The sequence below is a fragment of the Micropterus salmoides genome, unplaced genomic scaffold (genome assembly GCF_014851395.1).
Source record: "Micropterus salmoides isolate LMB-PRFRI ecotype aquatic unplaced genomic scaffold, ASM1485139v1 Ms_hic_scaffold_21, whole genome shotgun sequence".
In the NCBI taxonomy this organism is placed as follows: domain Eukaryota; kingdom Metazoa; phylum Chordata; class Actinopteri; order Centrarchiformes; family Centrarchidae; genus Micropterus; species Micropterus salmoides.
Genome location: NW_024041262.1, coordinates 27917557 through 27929488, shown reverse-complemented (window position 1 = coordinate 27929488; position 11932 = coordinate 27917557). Strand labels below are relative to the sequence as shown.

Genomic DNA, 11932 nt, shown 5'->3' with positions numbered 1-11932 from the left:
AGAACCTAAATCGGACGCAATCCTCCGTCCTTCTTGGGAACCAGGAAGTATCGGCTATAGAAGCCGGCTTCTCTGTCCGCAGGAAATTAGTTCTATGGCCCCTTTCTTCAGCAGAGAGCGGACTTCCTGTCCCAACACCAGGCTCTGTTCTGCGTGTACTGTAGTCCCGACCATCCCGCAGAATCTGGGGGGGCGTACCCGGAACTGTAGCCTGTAGCCATCTACTCCTGTGCGCAGGACCCCTACTCGAGGTCTCAGGACCTCTTCCCCTCCGTCAGGTCCTCCTCAAAGGGACCTCCCCCTACGTCACAGTCCCGAAGGAGATCGGCTTGGTATGCCTGCAAGACAGCCATCGTGTGCAGGCTGGCACCAGCTCGACCCGCTGCCATGTAGGCCTTGCCCACCAAATCGGACGTCATCCAACACGGCTTGGTGGGGAACGCCAGCGTCCGGAGGGATGAGGCGAGGTTGGGAGAGAGGTAGCTAGCCAGGAGCGATGCCACCCGTAGCCGTGCTGTCTGATTTCTGTCACGTTGCCGTAGTCCAGCCGGGGGGACGTAGACAGCCGCGCAGAGAAGGGTTTATTCCACGATCTACACAACTCGTTGGTAGGGGCCGACGCGGGTGTTGCAGAAACCGCTCATCTAGTTTACTGCCTACCGATGGCTGCTGCACCACCTGTGGCCAATCAATGTGCAGCTTGGCCACGGCCCACGTCACCACTTCTAACAACTCCTCGTATCCCGGCGAGGGCTGATGACGTTCCGTTTCCTCTATGCTAAGCATATCTAGCTCCTCAGAGCCAGATTGTGTCAGCCTCTCCGGACTCACCCCTCGAGTGGGAGAAACCGAAGACGGGAGGAGGATTTTGCGGACGAGGACCGGAAAAAGGCCTCAGCCGTTCCGCCAACCTCGGCGATCTCGCGTTGTGATCCCCAGGATCGGAGCCGCCGCGACGCTTCAGCGACCGCGGGGCCTGTGCCACGAGGGGAGCGCATCCGACCATCCTCTAGGAAAAGAGCCGCTCGAGACCTCAGCACCCTCAGGGGCAGGGCCTCGCAATGGTCGCAGGCAGCCCCCTCGAGAGCCGCCTGAGCATGAGCACACCCTCCGTGATGAAACGCTCACATGGAAAGACACACTGTCGGAATCTCTTAAACATGATCTGCTTCTTCTCGACTTCAGGTAGGATAATTGAGCTTCCAAACATAGCCAGAGTGCCTGCTGAATAGAAAGAAGCTAATGTGTCCTATGTGCCAGCGTGCTCATATACCCCTCCGGTTACGCCGTCACACACTACCATTCTAGTAACACCAATAGGATTGGAGTAGTTTCATTCATAGTTCAGCCCTGCCACGCCCAGAGGCGTTCCTATAGTGTCGTCACCGACGCAGTTCGAGTTCCCTTGAAGGGGAACTGTTGTTGTGATTTGACGCTATATAAATAAATTGATTTTATTTTTAACTCAGACCACCAGTTCATATTTATTTTATATATATGTGTGTGTGTCTGCAGGCGGAAACTTCAGTGACTCAAAAGTAAAATTTTAAAAGAAAAACACAAAAGTATTACATTTGTATGTAAGTAGGTGAAAAAAAACAGCTGTCTATGAATAAATGTATATAAAAAGCAACAACGAACAACAACATGCGGTCTGTAAACAAACTGTTTCTCTATGTCATTATGGAGACTATTGATCACATTTACCCCCTCATCCTGACCTCAGACCTGATGCTGACCTGACCTGTGACACCTCAGAAGAAACAGCGTTCCTCTTTGGTTCCTAGAAAGGAGGAGTCCCCACAGCGTGGTGGCCTGTCAGGTTGTGTAATCCAACGGCACACACACACTCAAGGACGTGTGTTTCCACATGTTTATTGAATTGTGTTATCTGTGTGAAGCAGCAGCTGTTTTTTCATCTTTGCAACATAAATAAGGGAGACATCCATGCCAGGTCGCCAAAATACAGACATTATGCCACGCCCCTCAGCGTCACATAGCCTTTAGCGTCTGTAGAAACTCACCAGGCTGCCAGAAAGCCTTTAGGAAGTCAGGTGACCTAATATACAGAGCAAGTCCGCTATGGGAGGTGGTTGGGCTGCATGGGTGGGTCAAACAAACACAGGACTCGAATCACCAACACTTGAACACACTGTAAATATTTCATCTGTGGCTACATTCAAGACACAGTTAAAAACATATCTATTTAACATGTATTTCGTTTAAATGTGACTATATGTATCCTATGTGATTGTAAGTTGTGTGTTAGTGTGTAAATGTACCATGTAAAGCGACCTTGAGGTCTGGAAAGGCGCTATATAAATAAAACTTCTTCTTCTTCTTCTTCTTCTTCTTCACTGTCACGTGAATTGCGTGACTTAAACGTCACTTACGTAATGCAGCGTATTTATTTGAATCCCTCTAACCCGGCACTCACACTCAAACCGGCTGCTTGTGCTTAGATTTGCGCGGTTGCACTTTACAGGTTTACCTGCTGAAGCAGGCACTGAGTGTAAATAAAACCAACAAATAAAAAGTTGTTTCTTTGGTGCTTGAATCAAGACGAAGCCCCAAAATGTGGTTGCATTTCTCAGGTGTGGGTGCCAACCACGTTGTGTAATCCAACAGCACACACTGAAGGACGTGTGTTTCCACATGTTGGGCCAATTGTTTTATCGGTGTGAAACAGCAGGTGTTCTTAATCTTTGGATTATAAAAAAGTGAGAGACATCAGAGTGCTCAGACACTCAGACATCTGGATTTCCATCAGCTCACTTCAGCAGAAATCTGACAATGAAGGTAAGTTTTTAACTTTGACTGTCTAAATGTTTATCCGTAGTTTTAGTGCATTAGCACATTCAGTAGGATTATTTAAAATATTGTGTGCTGACACGTTTCTTACAATTAACATGTTTCTTTCTGTGTGTAGTAGCAGTTAACACTAGTCAGAGCCTCACTAGGCTGGATTTACCCACACCTACCCTACATATGTTTTAATTAAATGTGAGATGAACATCTTAGTCACCTTCTGTCCTTCTCCTCCTTTTGTAAAAACTACACTTTAATCGTTGATGGTCCCAAATGTTTCAGCGTGCATCATGCTTTATAAAGAATTCTTGTTGCATCTCAGAGTGATACAACTCAGGTTAAATACCACCATTGTGTACGATCACAACCTGGTCTGAATCAGCAGCGGGGGAATGTTCAAATTCTGCATCTTGTTTTTAATCAAACTAAATAACCTGTCCCAGCTGGTATCAGTCGTCTTCCTCCTCCTGGCTCCTCTGTTGACCAGCTGCCAGCAGCTCGTCCAACCGGTAGACTGCAGTGACATCTTTTACCAAAGTACCAACCGACCCAGTGGAGTGTACACCATCTATCCCATCGGGTCCACTTCTGCCGTCCAGGTACGCATCATCCTCTCTGGGCCGCAGGTCGACATTTAGATGAAGTGTTCAACATGTGAAGACAGCAAGATGCTACAGATACAAGCAGCAGCAGCAGCAGTAGTAGTACTAGCAGTAGTACAGCCTGTATCACATATGGATATATTTAATATTCCCAGGTGGATAAACTGACTATACTACTAACTGACTGTTTGTGTGTAGGTGTACTGTGACATGGACTCACTAGGAGGACGGTGGACGGTGAGTATTTTAACTCATGTACCAAATCTGGCTCAGCAGTTCTCAAATCCAGGACCTGTTCAGACTGATCAGAGGCCTCCCATGAACTCTACCAAGCTAGCTCTGCTAACTATCTGATCTCTTACCACTGTCATCCTTCAGTTAATTTTCTTGCTACAGACAATCTGATTACATGATTTAAACAAGAGTAGCACTGCACCAGTTTTGAATAGTAAACATGTAACCTTGAACTGTCACATGATGTCTTCGATTTATTGAACACCGGACACAGAGAGTGGCGGATGAGACTGACTTTGCTCAACCATAGTCGGGTGACGTCACGTCTCTAGAAACACATAAACATGTTACCATTTAATAATCACCCAAATGTACCTGTTCAAGCCTCGCTATAATGTTCTTTGACTTGTGCATCGGTGTGTCTGTTGTTCCTGACCCTGATAGACGAATCCAGCAGCTGATTTAAGTGATGTACTTCCTGAATGAAGGCTTACTACTGGTTCAAACCTTGTTGTCTGGAAACATGAGCTGTCAGGTATCTGGTGTGTTTAGCTAGTTCTCCCTCCATCCCGTCCCCCCCAGGTGTTCCAGAGGAGGATGGACGGCACCCTGAACTTCTACAGGGGCTGGGATCAGTACAAGAAGGTCTTTGGAAGCGCTGCTGGAGAGTACTGGCTCGGTGAGAAACCAAACCTAACTAACACTAATGTGACCTTGTGAAATTCACTGTTTCTTCATCTATATGTGTTTGTGTTCAGGTCTTGAGACTCTCTTCCACCTGACTCTGAGGAAGAAGTACGAGCTACTGGTCGACATGGAGGACTTCTATGGAAACAAAGCGTACACTCGTTACTCCTCGTTCTCCATCGACTCAGAGTCTGATGGATACAGACTGCATGTATCTGGATTAACTGATGGAGGGGCAGGTGAGGAGGCAGCAGGAGGTTCTCAGTCATCCAGGTCATCCAACGAGTTCTAATCCCAGGGCGTCAAATACCAACGCTTTGAGAAAGCCCGACAAAGTGTCAAAGTGTAATTTTAAGACACAGTGTCCGTGTGAGATGCCTTTAGGTCTAGGAACTAATCGTGGTATTGGTTAAGTTTAGGAGAAGAATCATGTTTCGGTTAAGTTTAGGAAAAGATTGTGGTTTCGGTTAAGATTAGGAAAAGATAATGTTTTCGGTAAAGTTTAGGAAAAGATCATGTTTTGGTTAAGTTTAGGAAAAGATAATAGTTTTGGTTAAGTTTAGGAAAAGATAATGATTTCGGTAAAGTTTAGGAAAAAATTGTGGTTTCGGTTAAATTTAGGAAAAGATCGTTAAGTTTTGGATAATATTGTGGTTTTGGTTAAGTTTAGGAAAAGATAATGTTTTCGGTTAAGTTTAGGTAAAGATGGTGGTTTTCATTAAGTTAAGTAAAAGATTGTGGTTTCGGTTAAGTTTAGGAAAAGATTGTGGTTTTGGTTAGGTCTAGGAAAAGATTGTGGTGTCGGTTAAGTTTAGGAAAAGATTGTGGTTTTATTTAAGTTCAGGAAAAGATCGTCAAGTTTAGGAAAAGATTGTGGTTTCAGTCAAGTTTGGGAAGAGATTGTAGTTTTGATTAAATTTAGGAAAAGATTGTGGTTTCAGTCAAGTTTAGGGAAAGATTGTGGTTTGGTTAAGTTTAGGAAAAGATAATGTTTTCGGTAAAGTTTAGGAAAAGATCGTCAAGTTTAGGTTAAGATTGTGGTTTTGGTTAAGTTTGGGAAAAGATTGTTGTTTCGGTTAAGTTTAGGAAGAGATCGTCAAGTTTAGGAAAAGATTGTGGTTTCAGTCAAGTTTAGGAAAAGACTATGGTTTGGTTAAGTTTAGGAAAAGATAATGTTTTCGTTAAAGTTTAGGAAAAGATCTTCAAGTTTAGGAAAAGATTGTGGTTTCAGTCAAGTTTGGGAAGAGATTGTAGTTTTGATTAAATTTAGGAAAAGATTGTGGTTTCAGTCAAGTTTAGGGAAAGATTGTGGTTTTGGTTAAGTTTGGGAAAAGATTGTTGTTTCGGTTAAGTTTAGGAAGAGATCGTCAAGTTTAGGAAAAGATTGTGGTTTCAGTCAAGTTTAGGAAAAGACTATGGTTTGGTTAAGTTTAGGAAAAGATAATGTTTTCGGTAAAGTTTAGGAAAAGATCGTTAAGTTTTGGATAATATTGTGGTTTTGGTTAAGTTTAGGAAAAGATAATGTTTTCGGTTAAGTTTAGGTAAAGATGGTGGTTTTCATTAAGTTAAGTAAAAGATTGTGGTTTCGGTTAAGTTTAGGAAAAGATTGTGGTTTTGGTTAGGTCTAGGAAAAGATTGTGGTGTCGGTTAAGTTTAGGAAAAGATTGTGGTTTTATTTAAGTTCAGGAAAAGATCGTCAAGTTTAGGAAAAGATTGTGGTTTCAGTCAAGTTTGGGAAGAGATTGTAGTTTTGATTAAATTTAGGAAAAGATTGTGGTTTCAGTCAAGTTTAGGGAAAGATTGTGGTTTGGTTAAGTTTAGGAAAAGATAATGTTTTCGGTAAAGTTTAGGAAAAGATCGTCAAGTTTAGGTTAAGATTGTGGTTTTGGTTAAGTTTGGGAAAAGATTGTTGTTTCGGTTAAGTTTAGGAAGAGATCGTCAAGTTTAGGAAAAGATTGTGGTTTCAGTCAAGTTTAGGAAAAGACTATGGTTTGGTTAAGTTTAGGAAAAGATAATGTTTTCGTTAAAGTTTAGGAAAAGATCTTCAAGTTTAGGAAAAGATTGTGGTTTCAGTCAAGTTTGGGAAGAGATTGTAGTTTTGATTAAATTTAGGAAAAGATTGTGGTTTCAGTCAAGTTTAGGGAAAGATTGTGGTTTTGGTTAAGTTTGGGAAAAGATTGTTGTTTCGGTTAAGTTTAGGAAGAGATCGTCAAGTTTAGGAAAAGATTGTGGTTTCAGTCAAGTTTAGGAAAAGACTATGGTTTGGTTAAGTTTAGGAAAAGATAATGTTTTCGGTAAAGTTTAGGAAAAGATCGTCAAGTTTAGGTAAAGATTGTGGTTTTGGTTAAGTTTGGGAAAAGATTGTTGTTTCGGTTAAGTTTAGGAAGAGATCGTCAAGTTTAGGAAAAGATTGTGGTTTTGTTTAAGTTCAGGAAAAGATCGTCAAGTTTAGGTAAAGATTGTGGTTTCGGTCAAGTTTAGGAAAAGATCTTCAAGTTTAGGAAAAGATTGTGGTTTGGTTAAATATAGCAAAAGATTGTGGTTTCGGTCAAGTTTGGGAAAAGATTGTGGTTTCGGTTAAGTTCAGGAAAAGATTGTGGTTTTGGTCAAGTTTAGGAAAAGATCTTCAAGTTTAGGAAAAGATTGTGGTTTGGTTAAATATAGCAAAAGATTGTGGTTTCGGTCAAGTTTGGGAAAAGATTGTGGTTTCGGTTAAGTTCAGGAAAAGATTGTGGTTTTGGTCAAGTTTAGGAAAAGATCTTCAAGTTTAGGAAAAGATTGTGGTTTTGTTTAAGTTCAGGAAAAGATCGTCAAGTTTAGGTAAAGATTGTTGTTTCGGTTAAGTTTAGGAAAAGATCGTCAAGTTTAGGAAAAGATTGTGGTTTCAGTCAAGTTTGGGAAGAGATTGTAGTTTTGATTAAATTTAGGAAAAGTTCGTGGTTTTGGTTAAGTTTATTAAAAGATTGTGGTTTGGTTAAATATAGGAAAGAATTGTGGTTTCGGTCAAGTTTAGGAAAAGATCTTCAAGTTTAGGAAAAGATTGTGGTTTCGGTCAAGTTTAGGAAAAGATCTTCAAGTTTAGGAAAAGATCTTCAAGTTTAGGAAAAGATTGTGGTTTGGTTAAATATAGCAAAAGATTGTGGTTTCGGTCAAGTTTGGGAAAAGATTATGGTTTGGTTAAGTTAAGGAAAAGATTGTGGTTTCGGTCAAGTTTGGGAAAAGATTATGGTTTGGTTAAGTTAAGGAAAAGATTGTGGTTTCGGTCAAGTTTGGGAAAAGATTGTGGTTTCGGTTAAGTTCAGGAAAAGATTGTGGTTTTGGTCAAGTTTAGGAAAAGATCTTCAAGTTTAGGAAAAGATTGTGGTTTGGTTAAATATAGCAAAAGATTGTGGTTTCGGTCAAGTTTGGGAAAAGATTGTGGTTTCGGTTAAGTTCAGGAAAAGATTGTGGTTTTGGTCAAGTTTAGGAAAAGATCTTCAAGTTTAGGAAAAGATTGTGGTTTTGTTTAAGTTCAGGAAAAGATCATCAAGTTTAGGTAAAGATTGTTGTTTCGGTTAAGTTTAGGAAAAGATCGTCAAGTTTAGGAAAAGATTGTGGTTTCAGTCAAGTTTGGGAAGAGATTGTAGTTTTGATTAAATTTAGGAAAAGTTCGTGGTTTTGGTTAAGTTTATTAAAAGATTGTGGTTTGGTTAAATATAGGAAAAGATTGTGGTTTCGGTCAAGTTTAGGAAAAGATCTTCAAGTTTAGGAAAAGATCTTCAAGTTTAGGAAAAGATTGTGGTTTCGGTCAAGTTTAGGAAAAGATCTTCAAGTTTAGGAAAAGATCTTCAAGTTTAGGAAAAGATTGTGGTTTGGTTAAATATAGCAAAAGATAATGGTTTCGGTCAAGTTTGGGAAAAGATTATGGTTTGGTTAAGTTAAGGAAAAGATTGTGGTTTCGGTCAAGTTTGGGAAAAGATTATGGTTTGGTTAAGTTAAGGAAAAGATTGTGGTTTCGGTCAAGTTTGGGAAAAGATTGTGGTTTCGGTTAAGTTCAGGAAAAGATTGTGGTTTTGGTCAAGTTTAGGAAAAGATCTTCAAGTTTAGGAAAAGATTGTGGTTTGGTTAAATATAGCAAAAGATTGTGGTTTCGGTCAAGTTTGGGAAAAGATTGTGGTTTCGGTTAAGTTCAGGAAAAGATTGTGGTTTTGGTCAAGTTTAGGAAAAGATCTTCAAGTTTAGGAAAAGATTGTGGTTTTGTTTAAGTTCAGGAAAAGATCATCAAGTTTAGGTAAAGATTGTTGTTTCGGTTAAGTTTAGGAAAAGATCGTCAAGTTTAGGAAAAGATTGTGGTTTCAGTCAAGTTTGGGAAGAGATTGTAGTTTTGATTAAATTTAGGAAAAGTTCGTGGTTTTGGTTAAGTTTATTAAAAGATTGTGGTTTGGTTAAATATAGGAAAAGATTGTGGTTTCGGTCAAGTTTAGGAAAAGATCTTCAAGTTTAGGAAAAGATCTTCAAGTTTAGGAAAAGATCTTCAAGTTTAGGAAAAGATTGTGGTTTGGTTAAATATAGCAAAAGATTGTGGTTTCGGTCAAGTTTGGGAAAAGATTATGGTTTGGTTAATTTAAGGAAAAGATTGTGGTTTCGGTCAAGTTTGGGAAAAGATTGTGGTTTGGGTTAAGTTTGGGAAAAGATTGTGGTTTGGGTTAAGTTTGGGAAAAGATTATGGTTTGGTTAAGTTAAGGAAAAGATTGTGGTTTCGGTCAAGTTTGGGAAAAGATTATGGTTTGGTTAAGTTAAGGAAAAGATTGTGGTTTGGGTTAAGTTTGGGAAAAGGGCTTTGGTTAGACGAATACAGACGCTTTGTCAGGCTTTCTCAAAGAGCTGGGAACTTAACCAAAGTGTGATGTTTCACAACATTAACCAGTAGTGTTATTTTGAAAGTCTAATTGGACGTTACATATTCAGTAGTCTATCATATTGTTCTGATTGTACACTTGTTATGTTTCTGTAGGAGACGCCTTGAGTTATCACAGTGGACAGAAGTTCACCACCTTCGACAAAGACCACGACACCTGGAATGAGGGGAACTGTGCCAGAAAACACCTGGGGGCGTTCTGGTATAAATATTGTCTTTCTGCAAACCCCAACGGGGTTTATCGCTGGGGGGCTGACAAGACTCTCTTTGCTGTTGGAGTGGAGTGGCGTAGTTGGAAGGGCAATGACTACTCTCTGAAGGCCTTCAGCATGAAGATCCGTCCTGTGCAGTAGTTCTCCAGGAAAAACGTACAGCAGAACATCAGCAGCTGATCTCTCTCACTTATCTAGAACATAATCTCACATGATGTTTAGATGGAAACAGACACATAGAGTCCGATAACGTGTTGATAACTGCATTAACTGCCAAAGATAAAGAAAACATGGAGGCAAATCCAGCCAGTCGACATGTAAAATGAATAAAATAAACATTTCCATCTAAAATGAAAGAGTCTGATTGTGTGTGTGAGCAGCTGCTGGCTGTAAAGTCTTCAGCAGTGTTGGGCAGGAATGCGTCACTGGGTAACTAGAAGTGTAACAGATTACTGTTTCCAAAACAGTAATATTAGTACACTTACTAATCCAAGTAACGCTGCGTTACTGCATTACTGAACGCACCATCCTTGTTGTGAATGCCCGGCAGTGCAGCAGGTCAGCGGCACTGGACGAGGGAGAGAGAAGTTCTTTCCACAGCTGTAAGTAGCGGCTGCCATTATTGTCTCACAGTCTAAGATGTAAAGAACATGTCGTCTGTTGTAAACTGCGACCAGAAAAAAAGCTTTCAAGCGCAAAAACAATTCTACATCTGATTTATTGGAGCATCTGCTGCAGCAGCACAGCGACATGAGACTTACAGAAAGAAACTCCGGCAGCTGCTGTCACTGATGCTTAGACTCGTCGGGAGAGCGTTAATATGAAGAAACTCCTTTCTGCTCTTATGAAAATGATATTACATGAAAGTCGGGAGAGACTGCTTTGTTTGGTGGGGGGAAGGTGTGTGAAAGTAATATCCTATAGTAACATAACGGGTAACGTAACTAGTTACTTTTATCACCCAGGAAAGTCAAGTAATATTATTGCTTCAGGAGTAATAACTAGCTAGTGATATATAGTCATTTCTGAGTAACCTGCCCAACACTGGTCTTCAGTCAAACAGCTGTTGGTGTAGAGAAATGATTAGACAGGTGGGAGACGCTGACATGATGTCAGCGCATCACAGGTGGTCCGTTTTGACGCTCTTGGCTACAGAAGGAGAGAACGAACCTGTCAGAGAAAGTTCTGGTTCCTTTTCTCTTCACACTCTGCTGGTTAAGATGTTACCTTCAGTCTGCTGGATGTTGGAAGGCCAAAGGTGAATCATTATCTGCTGCACGGTGACAATAAATCAGAAACGGAGCAGGAAGCAGATCTTCTTTTTGTCTTTTGAAACTTTTGTTATCTTTGGACGGCAGTCCCTCCAGGATCTCGAGGCCTTTTTGTGATTGTTGTGGCCTAAAAGTCCGCTTTTCTAAAAAAACTTTGATGAAAGTTGTGACGTTCTTCTGTGTTTTTTTGCTCTGACATGGTGGGAATAAGTGAAACAGCAAAAGTAGATATTTTTAACTTTAGTATTGTAGCTGAAGCATTAAACAGTCCCTCCAGGACCTGGTGGGCCTGACCCTGACCCTGCATATCTCAACTAGCTGACCTGGATTCTGTCCTGCAGCAGCCTGTGTCTCAGAGTGTTTCTAACATTCTCTCTCTAAGTGTTTGTCAGGAGATAATTTCGTTTGTGTTCAACCACAACGCTGCACGTTCTGCATAACAGCTGCCCGCTTTGGTGAAGAAGATCTGGATCCTGGTCTTCACGCTCCTTTGCTGTTATTTCTATTCAACTCAATTCAATTCAATTCAATTCAATTTTATTAATATAGCGCCAAATAACAACAACAGTTATCTCTGAGCGCTTTTCATAAAAGAGCAGGTCTAGACCGTACTCTGTGGTTAAATGTTCTGTAGTTCCCGCTCCCGCTGCTTCCCCCTGCCAGCTCTCTCACGGTGGGGGCATTCGGGAGTCTCTGGGGCGCATGACCGGTGCTGTCGGGGTAGGTTTTGGTGCTCCTCCTTGGGGGTGCTTGACTGGGGGGGGCTGGGCCCCTGTCCGGGGATGAAATCGGCCTCGGGGGCTGCTGTCACTGGCTGCACTGTAGGGAGGGATGCCTCTGGCTGGGCTGGGGGACCGTTGGCCTGGTTCTCCCGCGTTATCGCTCCCTGGCGGTAGCGAGCTTCCCGGCACGGCTTTCTGCTGTTCTTCCTTGGGGCGGGGTACAGCTTCTCCCTGGACATGCGGTCTGGGGTCCTTTGCGCTTTGGGGGGTCGCAGGGTGTCCTGGCTTCTGGGGGTGGGGGTCTGCGGTGGGATTGTGGGGCGATTATCGATGCATCTTGATGTATTATACTTTTTCCCTGGGCAGGGTCTCTGGATGGCTGCTGGGCGTTTAGTTTGTGCGTTGGAGTCCGGGGAGGCATCTCCTCGTTGGCTTGGAGGGACCTGTTTGCGTTCCTGTTTTGCTTCGTTGGCCTCGGATCCGTGCTTGCCCATTTCTC

The 11932-nt window shown here is 41.9% G+C and overlaps 1 protein-coding gene across 1 annotated transcript; it reads left to right on the top strand.

The window, feature by feature from the left end:
• Window positions 1–2669: 2669 nt before the first annotated feature.
• On the top strand, window positions 2670–9796 carry LOC119915889 (microfibril-associated glycoprotein 4-like). The gene is made up of 6 exons (XM_038735689.1): window positions 2670–2799; window positions 3252–3407; window positions 3609–3647; window positions 4227–4323; window positions 4403–4570; window positions 9325–9796. The coding sequence occupies exons 1-6, from the start codon at window positions 2794–2796 to the stop codon at window positions 9579–9581; spliced, it is 723 nt and encodes a 240-aa protein (XP_038591617.1). The 5' UTR covers window positions 2670–2793; the 3' UTR covers window positions 9582–9796.
• Window positions 9797–11932: the final 2136 nt, after the last annotated feature.